A 27,086-nucleotide genomic window follows, 5' to 3' on the forward strand; every position below is an offset into this window, starting at 1 on the left:
TTTGTTTGTTATTGATGAAGAGATAGAGGCACTTTCGTTATTCTAACAGACGAGATATCACCACACACGGGTCCACCAAGATGCTTCGACTCGCCAGTGTTTGAGATATCGTGCAGCATTAAGTGTCAATGCACTAGATGTAAATGTGTATGATATTATAATAAAAAACATTAAAAATGCAAATGGAGTCATTTTTTTATTATTATTTATAAAATTAGAAGAGAAATTTTATATTCTAGAATCAATGGATTTACAACAAACTACAAAAACATAAAACACTGACAATTATTTTTTAACTCAAACTCATTTGTTGAAAGGCATCTCAGGTTGTAATGATTGTCAGCATAGTTTGCTTTGTTAAAGAGTCCCAATCCCTGTTGCTGGACTCAGGCCTACAGGCGAGCTTTGGGGCGTTTGCCCTTCTGCGCCACAATCTGACCGAACAGTCTTGCTGTCTCCTGAGCACAACCCCGGTGAATGGTGAGCCCAAAGCCACCATGGCCGTAGTTGTGTACGACCTGAAAGAGAGAACCACTGGGTTTTTTAGGAAGCTGGGCAGCAGAAAGTCAACAATCAACTGCTGATTTTCTGCTCAGTTTTACCTCAATTGTGGAGCCACCGGATTGTATGGTCTCTCGCTCCAGTCGGACTTTGCTGCGAACAGGCCTGAGACCGGCCCAGTCCTCTACTATCTTGGCATGCTGAGAAGAAACAAAAACCAACTCATGTGGAAGAAAAAGTCATTTTTCTCTCACTTTTGACCCCACCTCACAAAATAGGTACAGTGGGTTACAATAGTTTAGATAATGTCATGCTGATGTGTCAGAATGGTCTAGTCAAAGTTCAGGCAGAATGCAGACACTTATACTTTTCGCATTTTATTGGTTACAAATGTGCAGTCTTTTTCCTTCAGAATGACGTGTTTTAGTCCATCAAAAAATCCTATTAAAATAAGTTCAGATTTGTGGTTTTAATGTTACAACATCTTAGCAAGTTTAACAGCTACTAATACTGCATGACAATCAGATGCAAGTCACTACATCTGATTATCATGACTTTTTGTTTGTTCATTTTATTGCTCTGTCAATTCTTATCTTCTGCATTTTTTGAAATGTGCCTAAAAGTGACTAAGGAAAGATTAAAAGTGTCTCATCACAGAAGGGTCATTATGAATAATTAACTTCAGCGGAAACAAAGTGGCTCTTTTTGGCCTTCTGACGCCAGCTCACCTTGAGACTGGGCTCAAGCCGACAGGCAGTCTTCCAGATGTTCTCATGGTCAGTGGAGTTGTTCTGCTCACTCCAGTTTCCCAGCTGGAAAACCCCTCCCACAGTCACAAGACGGCTCCTGCGGACACAGAGGCTCTGTGAGCGGAAGAAAACAGGTCTGACTTTCTGACCTCACTGCACAACAATCCCAAAGCAGCCCAAACAAGGTCTGCAGCTACAAATCAACACCACCAGAAAAGAATGAGGTAAAACTGCCCACTGAAAAACATCTGAGGCATGGTGTTTAAAAGTTAATCAGGTGTGTCACTGGAAATACCCTGGGATGATATACGGTGAATTGTACACTCCAGCTTTGGTGCTGTGGGTAATAATCCAATGCTTCAGCCAGGGGGCGTCCACCTAAAACCCAGAAAAGAAAGTAACAATATCAGTTTCTGTATCGTCTGCACAGGCTATTCAAGGCGTCTTCAGCTCACCTTAACTATCTGGCCGCGGCCTGGTGTTAGGTCCGGGTCAGGCTGCAGCTCCCCAGATCTTATCCCAGTGCAGTTTATTATCACATCCACCCCAGCATCAGAAAGCTAAAGGAGTCATGGAGAATATGTAAAACAATCAATATACATGAAACACAAAAAGTTCAATTGTAAACATGATAGAGTTGACACTTGCCTCTTTAAATGACTCTATCTTCTTGTGATAAAATTTGACGCCCCTCTCTTTCAACCTACAAAAAAGTTTTTTTTTTTTTTTTTAAGGCTGAACATTAGCATGACCTCTGTGGAAATAAAGATTTGTGACAAGTTACATATTGTGATTTTATGTATAATCTTGGTTATCTTGAATAAAACTTAGTGCAAGCAATGGCCTTTAGAGGTCAAACTACATTGTAATGCAGAGCTTCGTGCCTTAGGAGGGAGATTCTGTCTTTATGAAGAGTGGCAAAAAGAAAGCCGTTGATGTTGACCTCCACTATAACACATGGGAGTGGTAGGGTCATGCTGTGGCAGATGCAAGAAATGTTGAAGGCGAATAGGGAGAGGACCGTGTAATTGTTTCCTTCTGCTAAATTATGCATCAATAAGTGTGGATCCATTACATAAAAAAACAAATGTTTCAGTAGGACAGCAACCCCAAAACACCACACCAAAGCCACATTGGAGCAGCTTAGGTCCAAGCACACACTTCTGGGAATGGCCCAGTTAAAGTCCAGCTCAATTTCCAATTGAAAATATACGGTAAAACTGGAAAATTGCAGTTCTCAGGTTCCTTTATGTCACATCTGACAGAGGTTGAGCAATTAAAAATGAAGTGACATCAGACTTGTGTTGCTCTGTCACAGGCACAAAGGAATGAACTGATGTGGAAAGTTGTGAAATGAAAAACTGTGAATGTTACAAGATCATGAATCATCTTGTGACACTTTGCATATCCAAGTCAATGCAAAATATTGTAGACAGTTAAATTTTTACAAAGTTTTAAAAAACCAGAGCCAATAAAATCTCAAATAAAATCCAATAGATACTTGTTTTTAAATATACTGTAAATTACTTTTGACTGTGTTGCTACACAATTTAAATCCATGCAAACATTAACAAATATAACATAAATATAAAGGAAGACAAACAAGGAAGTGAGAAAAAAAAGCATTCTCACCACTTCATCAGCCATGGTAAATAGGTTTTACCTTCCACCATGAGAGCTGTGTTGAACCAGCCAAACCTGAAGAAAAAATGTATTTAATGATAATCTGCTATTTAGAAAATAAGAACAAACTAGGAATACAAATTACGTGTCAGGAAGAAGTTAAGTTTAATCACATCTACTGAAAAATTTGTTTATTTTCTTTATGTGTGCCACTGGAAAGTATGGGCTTCGTTTTAATATTTGCTGTTACACTGGGAACCTGATAAGAGGTGCAGATGGTGGCTTGCCCGGGTTTTATGGCTGTTTTTGAAGGAACTCACTTGTATCCAGGAAACATTTGCAGCTCCCGCTCTGTGAGCTGTCTGAAGCCCAGGACGATGTCTTTAAACGATGGCTCCTGGAATCAAAAACAGGTTTACTGAGAAAATGCAACACAAAAATGACCTTTTCTGTGTGACTGTACAGATCCACAATTAACTCTGTGTGAATCCCCAACCACTGCTGGCAGCCATCTTTTGTTTGTCTGAAAAAAAGCTGTGCTTCAGTGTAGCTGAAAACCATTGTACTATTATCTATGACCGACAATGAACCAATCTGTAATAATTATGCAAATAATCTTTGGGAGGTTAAAATTTAGCTTTGCTCTTTGTTGTAAAAAACGGCTAACAAGTCCAAGTCTTATCTTTATGGTCAGACTTGTGGTGCATTTTACAAGTTCAAAGCAGAACTCACTGGAAGGGGTTCGGTGCAGAGGTTGTAACCTGATTGGAGGAATATGCCCATTTTTACTGCCTCAGGTGAGCTCAGCCAGTTTAGCAGGTAATCAAAGGTCTCCTTATTCCACTTTCTAAAGACACAAAGAGAAAAAGTGTCATATTTGGAATTAAAGAAAAAACAAACATGAATTGACAATTATAGAGACTGCACTCACGTCTCCTGGATGTTGCCCTTATCATAGAGGTATGGCTGCCAGAAGCCAGCGGCTCCATCGCTGGTGGTCAGAGGGGTGAAGCGGTCTGCATACACCTCAATGGTCAGTGGGCTGACTATGGAGTGGTACTGCTCATATATACTCTGAGCTGCTGACAGGCCAATGACTCCAGCTCCAATCACTGCTACTCGCATCTTTGCACTGAAACGAGACACAGTAACACTGAATGATCTGAAATTACTGCTTTATGCGCACAGTTATACTCCACACAGTTGGTAAATAGCGCCCCATAAAACTTTACAAAGCTGCTGAGGCCCCGTGCATCTGCTCTAATATTGCACGCTGTGGCATGAAATTGTGCATGAATGAAGTCAGATGTACTGAAAGGCAAAAGTGACACAATTCTGGGGAAAGTTTAAATGGTTGACCAGACCCAGCAAAAACAAAAAGGCTATGCTCTGCAGCTCTCCGAACTTTGTGCAGTCTCCGTGGTGTTTATGTAACAGGGGGCGACGAGTTTATAAGTAACAGGAAAAGCAGTAGAATCCACACAAATTTAAGAGATATGCCTTAAATCACAAAACGGACGTTTATGAAAAAAAGTTATTTTCTTACCTTTGGATCAAGTCTCTACTGACCACTTTCAACGACCAGTCACTGACTTCTACTTCTTTTGTTTTTTACTGGTGGATGGCAACTTAAGGTGCATTTACCATCCCCGACCACCAGTCACTGACTGAATCCCATTTTGCTCCATGTATCACATGGAGGGGGGCGGAGTCTGCAGCCGAGCAACTGCGTGCGTGTTGCGTTCACGTCCCGTCGTTGAAAGCACAACCATAGCGGACGCGTGGGGGCACACGTCACCAATAATTTAACGTCACCAACATGGTATTTAATAGCTTTTTATAAATAAATAAAAACCTTATTGTTTACGAGATTATGCGACCACAATTAAAACGTGTTACAAATTTTTATTTATTAACACTTATCACTTTAAATAAACTCGGTCCGCATGAAACAATTTTTTTTTTCAAGAAAGAGCCATTCATATCCGGCTCATGTTCATGAAATCAAACTAAAACGGTTTTGGCTGAAAAAACTGAAAAGGTTTAAGCTAAAAAAAAAACAAAACAAACAAACAAAAAAGCAAACAAACAAACAAACAAAAAAAGATATCAACACTCATTTGATGACCCGTTCAGGGAGTACCCTCTCTCTTCGTATTTGTTTTTCTTTTATAAAATATACTGCAATATGTTACATGTAATTTTTGTGCTCGGATTTATTTGTGTGACTGCCACTTTACAAATAAATTTAATATTTTTTGCTTCTATATATTTCAATTTCTGTTATATATTCACATCAGTTATAATAAAACAGGCCTCAACCTTCCAATCTGGAAATCACCTGTTCCACAATTTCTAGCAAATTATATATTGACTGAACTTGCATATGATGAAACATAATAGTCCTGTCTTAAGACCTGTTCTCTTCATTTAAGTTACATAGTAGCTATAAAAGGTCACAACAAAGGAATTTATTTCAGTCATGTCTGCAGCAATGGCCTGTAAAATGATGCAATGCTGCTCTTATCTCAACAATCATGGTGTAATAAGATCAGTGTCAAGTTAGACTTTTACTGTGTCTCAGAAACCAAGTACATCCCAAACTCAGGTACCAAAGCTAATAGGAATGAGAAAAGATTGACAGTTAAGTATGAATGAAAGTAATAAAAAAAACTGAAATAGTGTACAAGTATATCCTTTATTTCAATGCACTTCAATATTTTAGAGAATAAATGTTTTTATTTAGAACTGTTATGTTTATTTATAGTGCCTATTACTACTGTGCACTTGGTTTATTCTGTTGTAGTAGTATCAGATTATTTTTATACTTGGTTAATTAGTTTTAAATCAATTTTGATATGAAACAAGCCTTAAAAACTACAATATGTCTGACAACAATAAGTTGCAATACATGAAGCCTTGAAGGTAGCTCTTCCTGCACACACACACACACACACACACACACACACACACACACACACACACACACACACACACACACACACACACACACACACACACAGAGTCTCATTCTACAAGATAACACCCCGGTCTGCCTCCCTCCTCCACACCCCGTTAGCCCCGGCAGCTAGCTGCAGCTCTCCAGGCCACAGCGGCCGCCCCGGTGTCGGTGCAGCATCCCCAGCCTCCTGCCATGGCGTTGGTAACATTGCAGCGGTCCCCGACTCCGAGCGCCGCGTCCACCGCCAGCACAGCGACCACGACTGCGGGGGAGGTCAGTTTCGGTCCTTACCAGGAGGGGCAGCTAAAGCGATGCTCCGGTGTGGTGGTCTAGCCGGGAAGCAGTGAGGATGAGGGGGACGTTGCTGGAGGAAGGGCCGGTGATTGAAGCTAAATTAGCACCGTTAGTTATGTTATGCTAGGCTTTATCACGTTATGCTAAGCTGTTAGCCATCAAACGCGTTCCTTACTTTGATTTAAAAATGAACCAGCAGTGTGTAATAAGTCAGCATGTCATTATGCTGGATGACACAAAGTGTTAAGTTCGTCTGTTTCAATGTTGATATGTGCTAATGTTGGCTGAATATAATCCTTAATATTTTATGAATGGTGGAAGCAAGCAGCAGCTAGCCATAATGTTAGCTGTTTATGACTGACTCGTTTAATAATCTGGTTTACATTTTATTTATTAAAACAAAAAAGAGTAACAGAATGTTGTTTACAAAGAAGTGCATCTGATAAATGAGGGATTTCCTTGATAAAATTTTAATTATACTGTCTTGGCAGCTAATTTACAGGAAAAGTGTTTAATTTTAAATTAAAAAACGCGAAACATTGCTCTGGATACGTGTGTTTTATGCGCTATTGGTCATTTCCTCTGTGAGAAGTAGATTTCCGGATTGACACACCTTCTTTAAGAGAGAGAAAAAAATCAGATTACTTATAACTTATATTGATCTGCAGTAGGCAATGCTTGTATTTGGAGTTTCTTGTTTGCAGGTCACTATGCAGAAAAAGTCAAAGTCTATTCCACACATTTATCAATCACAATCAGGTTTCTTTACTATGTCCGCGCACAGATAATCGTAGCCAGGTGAGGGCGCTACTTACTACTTACAAACACATGAGCTCACCTTGTTTTCCTTTGCATACAGCCAGGAATTAATTTGCATTTATTTACAGCTGCTGATATGAAGACCATATTTTTGTGTCTGAGCTTTTCTTTGGGATAAATATGTTTTGTCCCCACAACCCCCCAAAAAACTTTTGTCAATATTAAATGTTGAGGCTTTTACAGCACTTGATCTGTCTCAGCAGAGTTGCTTTTTAAAAATAGACCCTGCCCTGTGTAGGATTAGCTTTGTGTTGTCTGTGTACCTTGTTACTGCTTTGAATGTTGTGCTCAGGTGTGACAGAAAATGCTGAGTGAAATCTGCCGCAGCCATGATGTCATCTGTTCACAAGGGGTGGGAGGGCTGGAGGAGCGGCGCTGTGCAGGAGTGAAGGAAAAAAGAGCTTATGTAAACAGGCACATAGGGGGACGCTGGCATGAAGTGATGAGGCAGCTGAGACAATTTAACCCTGATGCACACTAATGAAGACAAACATAGTCATGCATTTTGTTCAGTGAATAACTGGATTTGTGCCCAGTAAGTCTCATGCATTTCTCGTATTAACTAACTATTTATTTATTTTTTAAGAATACCTCATTGTTAGATAGAAAGTTACAGTAAAATTCTTTGCTGTTAAATAATAGTAGTGATAACAACACAAAACAAGCAACATTTTTCATGGCTGTGTGTGAATTTGCTTGCAGGATCATGTTTGAAAACCGTCACTGTGTGACTCAAGTTCATCTTCTGGCCTAAAAGGACTTTACTCTCAATGCATTTGTGCTGCCTGCTCCAGTGTGATGAACAAGGAACATTGTCACTAAACTCTGACTTATTGTTGGGCAAAATTGTCATATTTCGCAGAGAATATACATAGAACATACAGGTTTGCCTCAGATATATATATAATATATATATATATATATATATATATATATATATATATATATATATATATCTATATAGATATATAGATATATCTATATATATATAGATAGATCTATATATCTATATAGATATATCTATATATATATATATAGATATATCTATATATATATATATATTTGATTTGTAGGCATTGAGAGGTCAGGCTACAGTTATAAAAAGTTAAGATTTAGTTTAAGGTTAAGATTTTCTTGAAGAGCCCAACAATTCAGCATGGAAAAATGTTTGAATTTCCAGAAATTATCAGCCATAAACATCAACAGTATTTGTTATACAATTTTATATTTAAATTATACAATTTTACTCCTAAGTTTTATTTGCCAAATCATAACTACATTTGAACACTTTGACCATTTTACTTTCTCAGTCTCTTGATCAGAACATCAAGTATATGCACACTCATTTGGACATTTACCAAACCACAGCTTCTTTTTTTACGCTATGTTATTTTAAATCTAAACAAAATCTTTCGTACTCAAACTTGTGTTTCTGAATAAGTTCCACTCAGGATGAAGCATCTTTCCAACAGCTTAAAGTGTGTTTCACGATCATAATTAAATCAGTTTACTATCAATCATTTCTTCTTATCTTTGCAGGACTTTGGGAGTGACGATGAACGGCGAATAAATCAGAGGTATGTTTATCGTAAAGTGCAGCTACGCTTCTCTGTGGCATAGCATTGAGCAAGGTCTCACATTTATTAAGCAGGTGTTATTTACAGACTACCAGCATCTGTACTTGACTCATGCTGTGAAATCGTGAGGGGCGGCAGACTCTCTGGCATCGGCAAATAAGAGCAAGTGTCGTAAAACACTTGTTTGTCTGTCTGCTTGGCACGTTTGTTTCTGTTTAATTGCCAACTGCAACATTTGTGTTACTTTCCCTGAAGGAATATATTGAATGGTGTGTCTGTTTGTGTTTTCGTTTTGTGGTCTTTAAACAGACCATCTGTTTGTTACAGATTGACAACTAAGAATGAATAAGTTGACAATATTTTACGTTTTCTTTCATTGACTAAGTTGGGTGTTGCTGCACATGATTTTTTTTTCAAGCCATTTAGTATTTACATTCAAAGAGGAAAAATATGCAACAATAACATCTTTATATAATGGCAAATCTGATGTGCATCTTTGTTTTTTGCAGTTGTGTACTCTCACCACAATGCCAAAATTCATACATAGTAACACTGAGTTAAATTATTTAGGTTCTTTAACAAAAAACACTAATAAGTCAAATAATAGAACTAAAATAAAAAATAATATAAAGAAAATTCAGAGTAGTGATAAATGTAGCTGTAGTGTTGTAATGCTAACTTTGTAATCAATTCTTTGGTCCAAATTTGAGTGTTGCATCATAAGGATGAGAAATTATTATATCAAAGAAACTCAAATTAGAATTTGAACTTCATCTTTATTGCTATAAATCATAAATCTTGATAAAATGTTAAGCCACCCATTGCTAGCTTTGACTTATGCTAACTTAGCAGTTGAAAGGCTCATTTTATTTTAAAGGGAGGGCATTTTATAAAGTACATTTTTTTAGCTTTATTTCATGTTATGAAGTTATTCTCTCATTCAAAAACATACCTGGAGTGTTACTTTGATTCTTTCATGCATATTTGAGAAATCCTTGAATCTCCCGTGGCAAGCATTCGCGGATCTCTAAACGCTGGCAAACACCATCGATTTATACAAAGCTCCTTCTTGGAGCTGCAGTCCCAAGCTTCAATATACAGTATTTTTTTTAACAACTGAAGCTAACATAGTTACTTGATTATGTGATAAAATGGCACCATGTGCTTGGAAAATACTGAAGAGTGTAAAGTCATTAACACAACCCACTAATACTGATATCATTATACACCGTAATTATACTATGCCATCATTTGTTTTTCTTCTTGTGGGAGAAATTTATTAAAAAGTGATGAGGTTGTAAAGTTTTATTTTTGGTAGACTGAAGAATTATGAGGCTCCTTCTAGTCTTTAGTTGAAACTACCCATCTATTGCACACTCAGTGCACACTCAGTCCAAACAGTGCACACTCAGTTTTTGGGTTAATGAAAAAATCCAGCAGGTTTCTGCATGTGTGCTGACCAAAATAATTTTACTTATCAATCAGGCCTAGTAGATTTAATCACACAAGCCTCAGAACAAAACACGGTAACAATTTATTATGATGTAAATATTTGTTGTAATTATGCAAAGCAAGTACAGTCAAGCTCAGTTGGACACCATTGTAACCCAGCCTCTGTGGAGCAAACCCAGGGATTTAATTTCAATTCAGAGCTTATCAGGACAAAAGCTTCTTTAATAGCATGTTAGCCCAAAACTTAGTTGTCAAGAAGATAACAATGTGGGAGTTTATGTGTCACTCACTTTGACAGGTCTTTTTCTCTTGTGAACAATGGTGTGTCCTTTTATGAGCCCTATAATTCCACACACATTTATTCCTGAAAACGTTGCCTCACAAGAAATGTGAACTGAGGGAAACTACATCATAAGAACTTTTCTGTTTGTTTTCCGTTATGCAACAGCCTATGGAATGTCCTCGGGTAATGCATGATCTATGTGGTGCGAGTCCTGACTTGCGTCTAGATTTCTGCCATTCTTTGAAGGCTCTGTAAGCCATGTTGGGTAATAAAACTGGCAGTAAATTGATGTTTATAGTGTAAATGTATTAAGTTGACGCATATTTGATAGATGTACTTAGCAGGGTGTGCTCACCTGACATACAACTTGAGAGGTAGCATCTGTTGATGGACAGCTGATGTTCTGCCAAATGGGGATGTTTGTGCTTGCTGGCTGACCTTAATGATGAACAACCAAGATACTTGATGAGGGCCAACATAAACATTGTGCAGGTGTCTTTGGAAGTTAACCAAAGAATGATTTCATTCAACTGGCTTGTAAACTGAAAAAAACGGGCAAGGTACTTTAGTTCAAGGTTAAGGCCAGTGTCTCACTTTCAAGGTTATTTGAAATATTACCAAAGATTTAGGCAAAGATTGAATTAGCTATTTTCCCTTGATCAGCTTAGACTGACTATAACTTTCCTCCCTTCTAAATATTACCAAAGATTAGGCAAGATTGAATTAGCTATTTTCCCTTGATCAGCTTAGACTGACTATAACTTTCCTCCCTTCTATTTTTTTTTTTTTTTCAAAAAAAAAAAAAAAAAAACAATTTAGGTTGCTTTCTGACATTAATCAACCATTACTTAGTATTCTTGATTTATTGTCTTCACAGTTATGTAAAAAAATGTTAAGTATTTCTGGCATTTTTATATTTCCAAAAGTAAGTGATTTGATTGCTGCTAAATAACGAGTCTCGCTTTACTCATCAAATAAAACATATTAACCGCAATGTTCACTGAATTGTTTTGGGTTACTGTCAAGTTGCAGCAGTTCTGCTTCAGCTGTATTATTATTAGTATTATTAGTAGTAGTTTTTTACAGAACATTAAAGCACATGTTTCTGAAGCACCTTTAGATGCACCATAGAATCCATGGGGGGTTTTAAGGTTTTCATATTTGTCACATTTTCTTCTCCTGTATTTTTCCTCAGTATGTTCATGATGTTATTTTTCTTGCTCGGCCCATCATCTGATACCTGATGAGGTGCAGAAGTGAGGTGGTTGCTCACTTCTGCACCTCTCCCTTAATTTTCTGAGTGAAGTGTCAGTGAGAAAAATGGCGGTGTTATGCAACGGAGAGCCTCCAGAGGGGTTTATTTTTTCTATTTTCTCTCCCCTCATTGCTGTGTGTGAAACATGACTAAACCAACCTGGTAACAGCTTCTGAGTGGCCTCTTTAAAGAGTAACTCGGAGCAGCTGTCTCACACGTTCGCCCAGCAACTCAAGGTGGCGGCTCAGAGGACATCTGGTCCTGTTTTGCCCCGTCCAGATCCATCTGGATGCCTACAGAGCAACAAACCCTGCTCTAACGCAGAGCTACGTCATCATCTACACCAAATTCTTCTAAAGCTGGACCTTAGTTTTACAGGGAAGTTGCTTTACGCTTCAGGAGGAAAATGAAGTTTCAAATGAACATTACTGAACCTCTGCTAATGTGTACAGTGCTCTGTAAGTCATTGACATGATGTTGCTCAGAAAAAAGTTGTGTTGGACGTCTGTTTTGTTATCAGGATCTCATTAAAGCATATTTGTTTGACTTTATTCATTATGAATTATATTTACAGAATATAATTGTGAATTATATATGAATACAATAATTAAAAAGTATTTTTTTACAATACTTTACACATCTAAAAAATATTCTGCAGAGTTTGGGGACAAACGGGACATAAAAGGTATGTCCTCCTTAACCGGCTATAATCTCTAATAATCTCAGATGGCATGTTTGATGGCATGTGAGTGAGTGAGTGACAACTAGCACCAGGCACTTGAAGGAAGGAGATAATCCTTAAGCTCGTCTGTAATGAGATTTGGGGGTTTTGGGACAATGCCAGTTCTTCTCAGTGCCTGCTCCACCTTTTGCTTGACTTCTGCTGAGACACTACCATGAAGTTTGAAGACCACTGATGTGGTTTTCAGAATTAGATGTCTAATTTTGATTATTTTTAGCGAAAGCCAGAGGCATAAAGATTGGCTTTGGTTAAGTTGTATTTTTATTTTTATCACAACTGTTTTTGAAAATGACATTCTTCCCTTGCCTTAGGAGGGAGCCTTTACCTTGTTCATATTTTGACCTGAAGTTTAAGGAAACTTTGAAGACAAGTTCTGATGGGAAGAGACATCCACCTCCTGAGTTGTTCTGAGCTTTTAGATTCTTGCTCATAGACTTCTCTACACTACAGAGAGATTGTGACAGAGACGAGACAGACTGAGGGACTTAAGGAGACAGCTCATGTGCGCCGTAGGCACCGGGTGGAGTGTGTCCCTGCATGCAAGTGGGCTGACTCAAATGGAGACGCTCAGATGAAGGGGAGGAGGAAGAGGAGATCAGGGGGAGGGGCCTCTGAACAGACGGCACTGCTTCGCTGAGCAGCCCAGATGAGTTCGGATTGTCTGTCACTCAAAACCTCTGGGACCGACCCGAAGCTGTAATTACTCCTCTTTTCTCCTCCTCAACTGTTTCTGGATGTGGATGCAGAGGCATTAACTGGGTACCAGGCACACCGAGGTGACACTCTGGGGAGCAGGATGCATCTGGTCGTGGAGCCCTTTCAGGAGGCCGTGATGAAGATGCTACCTTATTTTGTGGAGAATGCCGTTTTGACCCAGAATGAGATAAATCGCATGTAAGTGTTGATGGTGTTTTGGGAGAAATGTAGATCAGCTTGTAAATTAATGAAATTTTCAACAGCTTGAGAAGTAGTTACTGTTTGATTATTATCTATGTTTTTAACTTTTTACCTGAGAGTTCTCACTCTTTAGCAGAAGTTGTAGGTGTGTTGATGGTGAGCAGGTTTTCTGCTAAAGTCTGGACTTTCTTTGATAGTAGATGTATTTTTAGCCCCAGCATTTGTGGAGAAGCTGATAGCAGGGTGCTGCAGGGAAAGAGCAGAACTTAGGCTGTTTGGTTGGAGCGTCTGCAGTTGGACAGCTCGTGACTTAAAGCATAAAAACAAGTTTTATGTTTTAAAACCCGTTTTAAATTTCACATGTCTAGAAAAGTGAACAATTATTAACCTGAATTCGGACAGAATCTTGGTTTGACGAGGCGGCTGCCTCAGTCTTGTTCTACTAGAGACTCTCCATCATAAACATCAAACATAAAACAAAGTAAGGCCATAAATGTACTGAAGAGACACAAAAGCTCTCTTTGAAAATTGTCCACCCCTCGTGCCTTGTCACTGTTTTCTTCTCCTTTATAGCAGCTCTGGGGGTGGTGCACAAAATGAAACTCATTGTTCCTTCATAATGTTCAGTTTGGTTCAGGCTTTTTAGCTGCATGTGGGGTTTGATTGTCGGACCAAAATGACAGGAAGCTTAGTCAGATTTCTCTTGGAGGTCTACAGGGCGATGCATCGTAACATTTTCAGAATGACTATTTACTGAACAGACAAACTCAGTGCAATTGGAACATCGAACCAATTTAAAAAATAGTTTGAACAAGTAAACACAAAATTCAGTTCCTTTTATTAAGGGAGAAAAAGCCAAACCTACATGGCTCTATGTGAAAAAGTGATTGGCTCTAAAACGTGATAACTGTTTGCATCACCCCCACTATATTAAAGAATAGAAACATCCTTTATTGTGTCTTGGAGGGAAAATTTAGGTATAAAATCAGCATCAGATATGTAGGTTCACACAACACATTCCAACAATTGTAGTTGTAATAATATATTGTTAAAGATTAAATAAATATACTGTGCAGTTATCAGGAATAAAAAGAGCTTACTCTGATCCAAGAGATGTGCAGCTGAGTCGCATGAAATTCTTACAAAAATGTACATAATTGTGCAGGTATATTGAACCTTCGCAATAACAACTGCAATCAAGTATTTGTGTTCGCACTGCTGCCTTGTAGCAAGAAGGTCCTGGGTTCGAATCCATGGCTGGTATCTTTCTGCATGGAGTTTACATGTTCTCACTGTTCATGGGTGGGTTTCTCCCAGCTTCTTCTTACAGTTTAGAAACATCACTGTTAGGTTAATTGATCTCTCTAAATTGTGTGTGTGGTTTGTTGTCCAGTGTGTTTCTATGTTGTTGTCACTCTGCAACGGGCTGGCAACCTTATCTATGTGTACCCTGCCTACATGTACACAGTTATATGTCCAGTGTCAGAGTTACAAACGACTGCTTGATGGCAGTATTTGACATATTTCCAGTGTTGTGCATTAATTCTGTGCTCATAAATACCGAGATGCAAAAACTGAAGGAGAGCAGTGGGGAAGTCATGACGATGAGATAGAAAGAAGAGTGAAGGAAACTAATCGCTATCGTCACTCCATTTATAATGAAATGTTTTAGTTTTCCCTGAATGTTAATAAAATTAAATTGGAATAACCAAAAAGAGCCCGCTTCTTCTGCATGGGCTCTTTTTGCCTCCCTCAGCACACAATGATGTCATAGCAGCAGCATTTACAGACAGGTTTGTCTTCAGCACATGTAAGGATTTGTTTTGATTTTGTCACTCATCAGTTTTGTACTTTCCTGATGATGACCTGGTTTGCCAGACTGCACACGTTGAATACATGGAACATGTGTTCCGCCCTGCTGTCAGGTAGATTTACGGACATGTTCACATTTCTCTCCATTAAATTCAAGTGATTGAACTCAGCCTGTGGAAAACATCTCACTGTTTTTATTAGAGCTCCTCATATGCACTGGAGACTTATTCAAAAAAAGTGAAAGAACTGTAGTTCGGTCAATATTCAGGTCCTTACTGCAGTAGACCCAGCCAGCAAACACCTGACAAGACAAATCAGAGTGTGAAGCCCACACAGCAGAAAGAAGATAGATAAGCACTCAGTTCAAAGCATCAATCCTGAGGTCGGCCTCTGTAACGTGGCAGCTTGGCTTCTCCTCTCAGCTGTTGAGTGAATTGGCCAGAAGCAGACAGGCATGATTTACGATTGTCTCGTTGGCTCCATCGAACTGAACAAAACAATCCTATTAAAACTGAAAATGTTTTGTTTTTTTTCCTCCTTGAGTTTTCTCGCTGTTTCATTTATTTGCTCATTATTAACCTGAATCATGGAATCTGACTTGCCGTTTCTCTGTTTTCAAATTTCTCTTCCCTGTTTTGTTTTTTTTTTTTTTGCAGTTTGAGCGAGAGCTTCTTCATGGTGAAGGGCGCCGCTCTCTTCTTGCAGCAAGGAAGCAGTCAGCAAGGCCAAAAAGCACAGCCACCTCACAAACATGCAGGTGAGAATAAAACATGTTTTCTGTGTTAATCACTCAACTTGATCTTCTGTCGTCTCGGTGTATGAGGAGTTCAGCTGTGGCGCTTCTTAGCGATGCAGCAGATGTTTATAGCAGGGGTGAGAAGGATGGCGGGTGCGTCGTTGATAAGCGTGTTCCAGACCCGTAGCTTAGGCAGATTACAGCTTAAATCCAGCATATGTTAGCACTATTAGAGGAACCTCTGTGGACGATTTAAAGAGGGCCCGACCATTTGTGAAGACTCACGTGTTTTCTTCTTTTCTTAAAACTTAAGATTCATAACATTTATTCCAGCAATACCACAGTAGCAATCCTAGTGTGTAATTTAGAGATTTGTTTTTCTTCTACTGTAACTCTGGAAGAGAAGTTACCTTTGCAAAAGAATAAACCTGTTGTGAAGTGGCTGTATGGCTTATTGCGTTGACTGAAGTCAGTCTGAATGCCAGTATCTGTAAAGGTTTTCTTTTTGAAAGCCACAATCGCTCCTTTAAAGACACAAAGCCTACCTGCCAGCACACATTCATGATGGGAATTCACCATGAGCCAACAGCACATCTGCTGCCAAGTCATTTGGCAAACTGTGACTGCTCCTGGCAACTTTGACCGTATTTACTGGCCACTTTGTAAGGTAGCTCAACATATCTGCCAGACGTACTGTGTCGTCGGGAACTTTTGCCAGGGGAAATAGCTGTGTCATTTCTCAGGAACTGTGGTATTTAACCCAGAAGTGGGAGACAAGGAGGTTGACCTATAGAGAGTTCTTCAATAAGGGCTTTCTTGCTCTAAGACCTGCTACCTTAACGTTCATCACTGAACATCTACGCGACAGACCCTGCTAGTGCACACAAGTCTCTCTAGTTCCTGAGGGTATTTATCCAGCTGGGCACAACCTGGACACATTTGGAAAATGGAAAGAGAAACAGAGTTAATAAGTATGAACACTGCAAAAATGTAGCATTTCCAGAAATCTTTAAACATGTTCAGCATCAAGATGAAAAAAAATTAAACTTGAACTTAATTGAGCTCTTCTTATGAAAAAGAAGTAAACGATGTAATTGCAGAAAATGCTTTTGTTTTGATCAGGCATAGAGGGCCATCCTAGAGATGCACCAGTGACAGTTTTGAGAATTTTTTTTTCAATTTTAAGATTGATAATGGTGAATATGTTTTGCTCTGTTGTTCCTGCCTTGTGCAGTTTGTCTCTGTGATATAAATACTGTGCATTTACTGTATATCACAGTCATTTTACCTGTTGTGACACAAAATTCTGCAAATTTCTGTACTTTGTCTTACATTGCAATTATTTCGATGTCAAATTTGTACAGTTGTCTATTCATTTCTGTTTCTATGTAGCTTATTAAGTTAATTATAGCTTTAATATTTTAATCTTGTTATTTAAGTTTATTCTGTGTAATAAAGTGAAATCACAGCATGATTTAAATTTTAATATCTTAACAGCCAGTGACCATATATGGATTTATTAGGAGTAGGATGAGATCGTAACATGCTGCTGGAAGTCAGTCAGTAGAATAATAAACTTTTTTTTACTCTTGTTTACCCACCAGGGTTGTACATCTTGCATCATTACTGTATTTCTGATAGTTCACCTTGTTTCATGACCATCTGTCAAAGGGAGCCGTAAGGGTAGGAGAATGGACAAAGACAAGTTCTTGAGTTCAGCTTTTGTGGTTGATGAACTTCACTTTGTAAAGTCTGGAGGCTTCTTTTGGTTTAGTTAACAACATGTGACTTGACTCACATTGAAATTGAATTAATCATTGACCAATATTCACTGAATGTGTTAAGTACTGTTTTTAAAAATCAGCAGTTAACGCTTAGAAAACCTTTTTGCTTTATAAGTTCATAATGGCTACAGCATACAATGGACTCCCATTTTTGCTTAATGATGTTAATTTATAATAACTGACTATAAAAACACTCTCCTTCCTTCTTGGACAGGTGAACTACCTCAGCACCTGCAGGTGATGATAAACATTCTCCGCTCAGAGGACAGAATCAAACTGGTGAGAGACATCAGAAATATAAAACCTAATCAAGACAGTGACTTTAAGATCATTTTAACAAGCAAATTGCAATTTATTATGCACTTTGGCGCTGATCGGCTCAGTGTTATTGTTGTTTCATGAGGGTGTTGAAGAGTAGTGCAAGGTGACATAAAATAAATATTGATATCCATCAATTATGTATTTTGACACGTTACTTTTATAGCAGATGTTTTTATTGAGTCTTTGTTACAATAATTGTTATAAACAAGCAAAGATTTTCACCAGCATGTGGCTTACACAGGATTTTTAATTTTATTTCACCTTTGATTTCTTATTTGAACCTTCTAGCTTCTTTTTCAACAACAGTCATTGCAGTCACTGTTTTATTTTTGTGACGTTAATAAATTAAACAAGAAAGTTGGGAGTAATCTGCCTGTTCCCTTTGCAGGCAGTGCGTTTGGAGAGTGCGTGGTCGGATCGGGTGCGGTACATGGTGGTGGTGTACACCAGCGGGCGACAGGACACAGAGGAGAACATCCTTTTGGGAATCGACTTCACCAACAAAGACTGGTACAAATACGCTTGGTTTCTTGAGTTTAACGCAGTAAAGGCTCTGTTTTGCTTTGAGTCATTTTTTTGGTGTCACTAAGCAAAAGTTAGAAGTATGGAATTCCTTTTCTTAAACATATAGTTTCTTATTTATTAAATTCTTAGACTCTTAGTTTTTTTTTGTGTTTATGGCAGTAAAAGCTGTTCAGTCGGCATGGTGCTACCTCTTTGGAGTGATACAAAGATCCATCTGGATGGAGACGGGTGAGCTTTTTAAATTTCCCCATCGGAAAGAACAGAGGACAAAAGTACAGCATTGGTTGTTTTATTTTTTTCCAGATTTTTATCAAATCTTGCACCAATTCTCTGACACCTCAGACGAATTTGATTCACACAAAGCAGCAACTCTCTCCACACTCAGTCAGTCTCCCATCTGTTTTGTCTGCTCCTCAGGGGCTTCACTGTGAACACAGCAGGTCGGACTCATGTTTTCAAGCCCGTGTCGGTGCAGGCTATGTGGTGAGTAATGATTAACCTGTTGAGTCACCGTGATTGTCTGCTGCAGTTTACCTGTAATGGAATAGCACAGTAATTCCCCCCTGACATCCAGTCAGATGGGCTACAGTGATGCATGGAAAATAAGTGTGCCACCTGCTGGCAGGAGAACGTACCTGCGTCTGTTTAGTCAACTTCTGAACATTTCAATCCTTTTTATATCCTAAAACGAATCTTCATTTGTGTGATCAATGATCTAGGTCGGCGTTGCAAGTGCTGCACAAGGCTTGTGAAGTGTCGCGCAGGTTCAACTACTTCCCCGGAGGCATGGCCCTCACCTGGATGGGATACTATGAGAGCTGCATCGCCTCTGAGCAGAGCTGCATCAACGAGTGGAACGCCATGAAGGACTTAGAAACCACGCGGCCAGACTCACCCATTATGTTTGTCGACAAGTGAGGAAACTCTATTTACCTTAGCAGCACCTCTCTTAGTGAATATTTCAACAATTTAACTGGGATGTGCTTTGATTTGATGGGCAGCAAATTTTCTGTGCGTTGCAGTTCAGATTGTTAAGATGCTGTTTTATTTCTAGGCCTTCAGAGAGGGAAAGGACAGAGTGCCTTATTAAATCCAAACTAAGAAGCATTATGACCTCCCAGGACCTTGAGAACGTCACCTGCAAACAGGTACAAGCATAAATGTTAGGAGTGGAATAAAAAATCTCATGCCAAGGTGTCTCCTGATATTGTTTTATAAACAGCGGAAGAAAGCATTGATTTCTTCAGTGCTTTCTTCCCGACTGACTTAAAATGCTGCAGCTTCCAGTTTGTAGCTCAAAGTACTAATGAGATGCATCAAACTTTAATCAGTTATTTATCCTGTTTACAGATTATTCAAAATGCAGTTTGAGTCTCTGACTTCTTAAACGTCTTTATAAACCAGGTGATTGCTTTTACCTGTAGACTTAACACTCCCTGTGCTTATCAATTACTAAAAATTAATCAGTTTTTGATATTTATAACCTTTACACTATTTGGAAATTTGGAAAATTTACTTTTTTTTAAGTTAATATTGAATCATTGTTGAAACAGCAATTCATTCAGAAGTCAAACCTGTACATAATCAGGTTTTTCTTCAAGGTTTTTCTTCATATGTTTTATATGGTAAAACTATTGAGACGCAAACAAAGGCATTCCATTTTCGTCTTTCTCTCAGATCCGAACTGAACTGGAGCAGCACATGAACTGCAACTTGAAAGAATACAAGGAGTTCATCGACAACGAGATGCTGCTGATTCTCGGCCAGATGGACAAAGCCACTCTCATTTTTGACCATGTCTACTTGGTGAGCAACGTTAAACTCTCTTCTACCATCACAAAAAATGTCTGCTGGACTTGTTGATGTAAATAACGTTGAAAATGTTCAATTTCCTTAATGCTCAAGAAACAGATTTCTGCTTGATTAATCTTCTCAGTGAAATACTTGTCGTGAAGAGAAAAACAACCCTAAACAGAGTTAAAAACACACTCAGACTAAACAGAACTTTCTCTCATTTGTTTTTAGGGATCTGAATGGAATGCATCTAATTTGGAGGAGCTGCAGGAGACAGGGTGATTTGTTTTAGATTATGCGAGAACTAATATAGCCACACACAACACATATTTTCATTACGATCTAAGCAAAAAGGAATGCTGGTGATAAGTTAGTGCTATGTTTCTTCTCCAGGGTGGGCTACATCCTCAACGTTACCAGGGAAATCGACAACTTCTTCCCAGGGACGTTCTGTTATCACAACATCCGCGTTTACGATGAAGACGCCACGGATCTTCTAGCTCACTGGAACGACACGTATAACTTCATCGTGAAAGCAAAGTGAGTTGCAGAATTTTATAGACAATAGTTGTTGACTCTTTTCTGTTGCTGTGTAAACGGCCTACATTTTTGGGTGGTGGAACCCAACAATGAAGCTCTCCAGTTAGGAATAAAATGTATATTTTATTTTTGACAGATCAAGATAAAATCTCAAATTACTCAACTAATAACTTTAAAACTTACCAGCAAAGAAAACCAATGTGGATGCTTGGCTATTCATAAAATCTGATATGTAAGGAAATTTTTTATTCAGCTACAGTAGCAATGGAATATTTTTCAACACTTGATTACTCACTATAGATGAATTCAAGCTGCACGTGAACACAGGAGAAAAAAGGAGCTAAAGTCCAGGTCTTGCTACCTGAAGTAGGAGCTGAATGTTTTTTTAAAGGTGCGTTCAGGGACAGCTCGTACATCAGAATTACCCCAATATGATGTAGGCATTTTCCATTTTCAAATACCAGCGCAGTCTTATTTAGTAAATTCTTAAATAACAACCTTGACTTTTTTCAGGTGTTTTTTTTATTGTCATATTAAGTGCCTCTAAATCCTGGAATAGTTTTTTTTTTTAATCCATTATCATCTGTTTTTCTACTTTATCTAGCTTTTAAAGTCAATTTAAAAGACAAAGTTGATTGCCAAAAAATAGGCCAGTTTCCTCTTGCTGTAAGATGTAGGATACATACAGATATTACACAGCTGTATGTGTAATTCTTACCCACAGAAAGAACGACTCCAAGTGTCTCGTCCACTGTAAGATGGGCGTCAGTCGCTCTGCCTCCACCGTCATTGCTTATGCTATGAAGGAGTACGGCTGGTCTCTGGAGAAAGCGTATAACTTTGTGAAGCAGAAGAGGAACATCACACGACCCAACGCAGGTTTCATGAGGCAGCTGGCAGAGTATGAGGGCATTTTAGATGCCAGGTACGCTCATTCACTCCATACAAACTGAAGTGTTGTCAGTTATCAGTACTTTTGAAATAAACATTGTATTTTTGTTATGTGTCCTCTTCTTGTGCTCGGTGGGATTCTCTGCCCCCAGCAAACAGCGGCACAATAAACTGTGGCACCCGGACGCAGACTGTGAGATGGCTGAGGGTCAGCAGGGTCTGGCTCAGTTCTGTGGAGGAGAGGACGGGGGGGATCCCACTGCAGACCCAGGGATGTCTCCCTGCTGTGAGGAGGGGTCCTCTGACAAAGGCGCCGCCTGCTCATCCCCATGCAGGACAGTTGCTCTTGAAATCGACCCCGCCTACAACAACTACTACTTCCGCCGGCTCTCGGACTCGGCCCTCGACAGCGAGCCATCAACGCCTGTGCGTGGCCCTCCTCTTCTCGGCATGGAAAAAGTCTTCATAGAAATCGAGGACGTGGAGAGAGACGCCCTGCTGGATGACGAGGCTTTCCACGGGCGCGAAGGCCTGCCGCTCCCTCACTTTGGACCGACAGCAGAGGGCACCGCTGCCCAGACCTGCAGCCGGGGGCCCGAACCCCTGGAGGAGCTTCGGCTGAGGCTGGAGTTCAGCACAGTGGAGGAGGAGAATGAGGAGGACGTGCAAAAGGAGGAGGCAGAGATGGAGGTGTTGATGCAGCCAGATGACCGAGGGGGAGGTGAGGGAGACGGTGGTGAGACTCAGGATGTGGAGGTCGAGGGCGATGCGGAGGGGATTGGGATGGATCTGGCATCCCTGAACGACAATTCAAACAACAACAATCATTTGAGCCTTCTACAAAACCACAAGGTAAGTTTGAGAAATATTTTGATGATGACTGTGGTTAGCCTAAAATTATGTTCATCACCAAATTTCAATTTTAAATAAACTGAAAAAAGTTATATAATACAGAAATGTGCTGTGCACAGAGTGCCAAAACCAAAAGTACAGAACACATACAAAAGAATCATGACAGACAACTTCCTACTAGAGCTGCTCTATATTAATACATATTACAATGGTGACAATATTGGTAAACATTGCAAAGATGACATCCATTGCAATATATGCTTATTTTCTTCTTTTTTATTTGTGCTGTCATCACTCCGCAGTCTTTAGCAATTGGGCAAAGTCGTTTGTGTCTGGTGTGAATGTCTCCTATTGTGAGACTCTGTCCAACTTAATATCACTCTAACAACTTCATATGACTTGCAATATATATAAGTCCACAGTCACTGCACTCCAGACAGTCCTTAGTGATATGAATATTGCTCATGCTGAAATTGCGATGACAATGTAGTTGTGATATTTTATGCGTCTTTGGTTCCTACATAGTTTTTCAAAGTCTGGAAAAGTAAATAGTAAAAGTTTGTAAAACAAAAATTACCCCTTAATGAATCATCATTTATTGTGGAATACCATACTCCCAATTTGTACATTTTAAATATAAAATGTACAAATTTTGAACTGAAGCTGGTTTAAGTTGAGACTAAGATCTCAAAAGCATCTTAGTCTTGAAAAGTAATTAATTAATTCTGTTTTTAGTGGCTGTAACTTACAATAATCAATCTTTTCATGAATTAACCATCATATTGCATCACTCTGCTTGTAATGAATCTATATAAATCAGAATTTATTCCTCTGACTTGTGTTTTCATCAAACGTGTTTTATCTTGTCTTTATTTAGGACACATCCTCCTCCTTCCTTCTTCATAAAGATGCTTCTCTGATGTCTGGGTCTCATCAGAAAGCGCATTCTTCTTCTCCAGCTTCTGAGCTTCGCCTTAACACCCGCCCTCCTTCTGAAGTCCAAAGTTCTTCATTGGGTCATTCTGAAGGCGTTTCGACTTCACCGGGACTTCTGAACTCCTGTGGTCCTCAGTATGACTGTGCCAACTGTGCAGCCTTTGCCACTGCTCTGCTGTCCTCAGAGGAACAGCGGTCAGTAGAGGACAGCAGCCATTTGCTTCAAGACAGCTCGACTGAATCTGCTTCGGATGTTCTCCCTGAGCTGATGAGAGCCGATTTTGAGGAAGACACTCCCGCAGTGGCTTGTTACCTTGGCCAACAGCAGGAGAGCCTTTTGCAGCTGCGTCGGTCTGGCCTGGTCCGGCGTCGGGCAGAGAGGCTCGAGAGGCTTTCAGGAATGTCCCTGCAGGAATGCCAGAAGTCTAAGAGGTGTCCGTCTCGCAATGAGGAGAAGGAGGAGTTCACCAGTTTTACCGGGGATTTTGCTGAAACTTCAACCCCGTGCCAAGTGCGGTTAGAGCCACTGGTAGTGCCACTGACCAACGAAGCCTTGTTGGGGGTGGTGGGTTCAGGGCTCCTCACGCCCACCTCCTCCCCTCACGGCTCCACGCTGACACGGAGCTCCAGCAGCGACAGCCTGCGCAGCGTGCGGGGGAAACCCGGCCTCGTGCGTCAGAGGGCGCAGGAGATCGAGACGCGCTTGCGGCTGGCAGGCCTAACCGTGCCCTCCAGGCTGAAGCGCTCCAACTCGCTGGCCAAGTTGGGAAGCCTCAACCTCTCCTCCGATGACCTGTGTTCGGCCTGTTCTTCAGACGCAGGCACGCTGCTGCTCCTCTCGCTGTCCCCTGAGCCGGACCAAGGCTTACAGTGGGACTCTCCAACCGCCTCGTCGTTGTCCAGACCCGGCAAGAACCTGCTCACCCCAGAAAGAGCACTTCCAGGTGAGCCCAGGAGCTGACAAATCAAGTGGGACTCACACATTTGTATGCTCCACTCACCTTCCCTTCTGTCGCGCTGTGCGGCAGTGAAGGGCTACACCCATTCCAGGAGAGAAGCGAGTCAAAACCGAGCTAACACAAACACAATGCCAACTCTTACACAAGGAGGCCACAATGTCTCTCAAACTGCTGTTCATAGCGATCAAAGTCATACTGCTGTATCTGACAAACCTGTTAAGCCATCAGATCACCTCTAACTCTGAATCACAGACAAACAAGTGCCTTACCCAAGAGACCCGAGGCACAGATCTGTGTGACAGATTGCATGCTCAGACGGTACGAGGCGCTCTGTGACCTTTAACACGGTTTCCAGCAGCTCCTACTTTACCTTTACCTGTCAGGTACAAAATTATAGCCTGCATTGATGAACTTGAATTCCTCAACGAGCTTCACAGAAACTGAGAGTTTGGTTCAGTGGAAGCAGAGTTGTTTTGACTATTTTTTTATTTTTTTTTTGGTTTTAAAGGTTACCTCATGTTGCATTCAGTGAGTTCCTGTCCAGAATATTTCAGGACTTTCGAAGTGAGATTCTGCAGTATGGTTAAAAGCAGTTAATATTTTACTTCTAATAGAAATGGTAACTCTGTTAGAGTCTTGCTGTAATACACTGCACTGTTACAGCAAGTTTTACTCCTGGCATTTAGGCAAAAATTAGTTGATAGGAAATTAGACATTTTTAAAAGAATAATTAAACAATGGAAAAGGAGCATCCCTTCTAAAAAGAGCTAAACTAAACTATTCTTTCTATTTATAGGTAGCGGATGCAATAGATTGATGCCATTCTTGATTAGCGGTTTAAATTTTAGGAGACCTACAGCATTCAAATCCTTATAATAATCGCTGACCAGCTTTTTGAATGTTTCTAGGCTTTTTTAAGGTTTGAATTTGTCCAAGTTTTCAGTACTTGGTCTTAAATTTCATTTTGTCATATCTAATAATCATATTTAAATCATGGTCATAAAACGTTTTAAATTTAAACCCATTGAAGCTTACAGAAACCTTGTGTCTTTCATGTTGGGGATTATTTAGCCTGAAACGATTAACATGAAATTGAGAAAGGAGGCATTGTGCCACAATGAGCTTCCGCATGAAACAAGTACTAAGAACAAAACATGTAACACATTTTTATTCAGAGACAGCAGAAGCAGAGTACAAACCAAAATATACATAATTGTCTGATTTGGCAATCAGACAATTATCCTGACTGGAAACCTTTAAATGCTCTGTTCTCAGTCGGTGTTTCACATAGAAAGATCGTTAGTTTTAATAATCACCCAATGCAAACAAGAGAACAGTCTAAAGTTTTATCCGTTTTATAAACTGCTTGGCGATTGGAATTGTTTTAAGAGGATAAAATATCGCTGGTTTGGCCTCTGAGACCATCTAAACTGGATTTATATTGAATGAACAGAACCTCACTTCAAAAATCCTGAGCTAGTCTTTTATTTGGACTTCTAATGCTTGGTTAGAGTGAGGACATTGTTTTTTAAACTAATGTGTTAATTACACTTGCGTATGAGTGCGTGAATGGGAGTGGGAAGAGAAACGACCGTTGCCAGAGGTATACTTGCTGTTTTCAACAAACAGAACAGAATATTTTCTGAGTTTGTTGTTCCTTTTGCACTGCTTTTTGTTACCGAGTCGATTCTGGCGAGCTATCTTCCAAAATAACATTGGAGTAATATTATTAACCTCATCATTTCCTACATTGCATGATATTTGGTGGGGGGGGAGCGTAGTGACAAGAAGTCATGCAGCATGACTTGAGATCAAAGTAAAAATGGCTTGTGTGAGAGTTAGGTCTCACATTTGTGTGGGCATTTCTGACATTTAAAAATAAAAAATACAGTTTCAATGCTACCTGTAATCATTCTCTGGCTTAAATTCAGTTCAAGTGCTGCCAATGTCTTTAAGCTCATTTGTGCATTTCGAAGTGTGGGACACCAAAGTTTTTTTTGCCGTCTTAACAAATTGAAAGCTGTACGAAATTCGTGAATCCTAATGTCAACCGCGTACATATTTAAATGCTGTCACCTCTATTTTGCACCTTTCGGAGTAGTCCAAGAGAATCTGAGGAGTCATGGGGCTCATAGCTGTTAGGCTTTTATGCTCATATCATCAGTGAGTTTTAAAGCTTTTGTGACGACGTTCACAATAGGTTACTTCACAGTTTTGTAACCTTTTTTTTTTATATTTTAATTATGCAGTAATTTTTGTACTGTGCATTGCTGTAGTTTGAATGCATATTGCACTTTTTATGTTGGTAAGAAAATAATGTACTGTATGTGCTAATTATGAAAATAAAATCCTCTTTTACATAACTTATCCTGAATCTTGTTTTGTTATTTTTGTTTTCTGCACACATATCTGAAGCCACTGTGCAGCTGCCATAGATTTTAATGGTTGTGAGTGAGAGTGCCAGAGGTTTTTCTACCATTCGAGATACTGAGGAATCCTTGATCCTCAGTGTATTATATTTCTGAGGTTGAGACATTTAACAGTGGTTGATTTCATGTTGAATGTGGTTTTCATTGAACATTTTTTATTTATTTCCTTTTGCATGTCCTGTTTTTTTGTGCAATTTTGGATAAATGGCATGTTGCAGCAATCACTCTTACAAAGGTCTTGTCGCCACAAGTGGGTCACAATCAGGACGCTGTTTTGAGGATGAATTGCAATGTCAGTTTTCCACCATACAGTTTTATGACCTAAGCCTGTTTTAAACTTTTCCACGGCTTTC

General features: G+C 39.5%; 2 protein-coding genes across 3 annotated transcripts; one reads left to right on the forward strand and one right to left on the reverse strand.

The window, feature by feature from the left end:
* Positions 1 to 177: 177 nt before the first annotated feature.
* LOC129372024 (D-amino-acid oxidase-like) lies at positions 178 to 4,634 on the reverse strand. The gene is made up of 11 exons (XM_055048989.1): positions 4,420 to 4,634; positions 3,805 to 4,005; positions 3,606 to 3,720; positions 3,194 to 3,270; positions 2,883 to 2,948; positions 1,899 to 1,953; positions 1,706 to 1,810; positions 1,546 to 1,628; positions 1,230 to 1,347; positions 603 to 701; positions 178 to 518 (listed from the first exon to the last, which is right to left on the reverse strand). The coding sequence occupies exons 2-11, from the start codon at positions 3,996 to 3,998 to the stop codon at positions 393 to 395; spliced, it is 1,038 nt and encodes a 345-aa protein (XP_054904964.1). The 5' UTR covers positions 3,999 to 4,005; positions 4,420 to 4,634; the 3' UTR covers positions 178 to 392.
* Positions 4,635 to 5,814: 1,180 nt separating this feature from the next.
* Positions 5,815 to 26,671, forward strand: ssh1a (slingshot protein phosphatase 1a). 2 transcript variants are annotated; one of them, XM_055048981.1, is made up of 15 exons: positions 5,815 to 6,108; positions 8,488 to 8,525; positions 15,623 to 15,723; positions 17,701 to 17,765; positions 18,196 to 18,317; positions 18,492 to 18,560; positions 18,750 to 18,815; positions 19,052 to 19,246; positions 19,387 to 19,480; positions 20,010 to 20,138; positions 20,358 to 20,404; positions 20,520 to 20,666; positions 21,391 to 21,591; positions 21,710 to 22,409; positions 23,287 to 26,671. In XM_055048981.1, exons 1-15 carry the CDS (start codon positions 6,028 to 6,030, stop codon positions 24,304 to 24,306), a joined length of 3,075 nt encoding a protein of 1,024 aa, XP_054904956.1. In that variant the 5' UTR covers positions 5,815 to 6,027; the 3' UTR covers positions 24,307 to 26,671. The 2 variants fall into 2 exon arrangements, with proteins under 2 accessions (XP_054904956.1, XP_054904957.1); XM_055048982.1 differs by lacking the exons at positions 5,815 to 6,108; positions 8,488 to 8,525 and adding an exon at positions 12,918 to 13,151.
* The last annotated feature ends 415 nt before the right edge of the window (positions 26,672 to 27,086 follow it).

The sequence above is a fragment of the Poeciliopsis prolifica genome, unplaced genomic scaffold (assembly GCF_027474105.1).
Source record: "Poeciliopsis prolifica strain line A6 unplaced genomic scaffold, Auburn_PproV2 SCAFFOLD028, whole genome shotgun sequence".
Classification (NCBI taxonomy): Eukaryota; Metazoa; Chordata; class Actinopteri; order Cyprinodontiformes; family Poeciliidae; genus Poeciliopsis; species Poeciliopsis prolifica.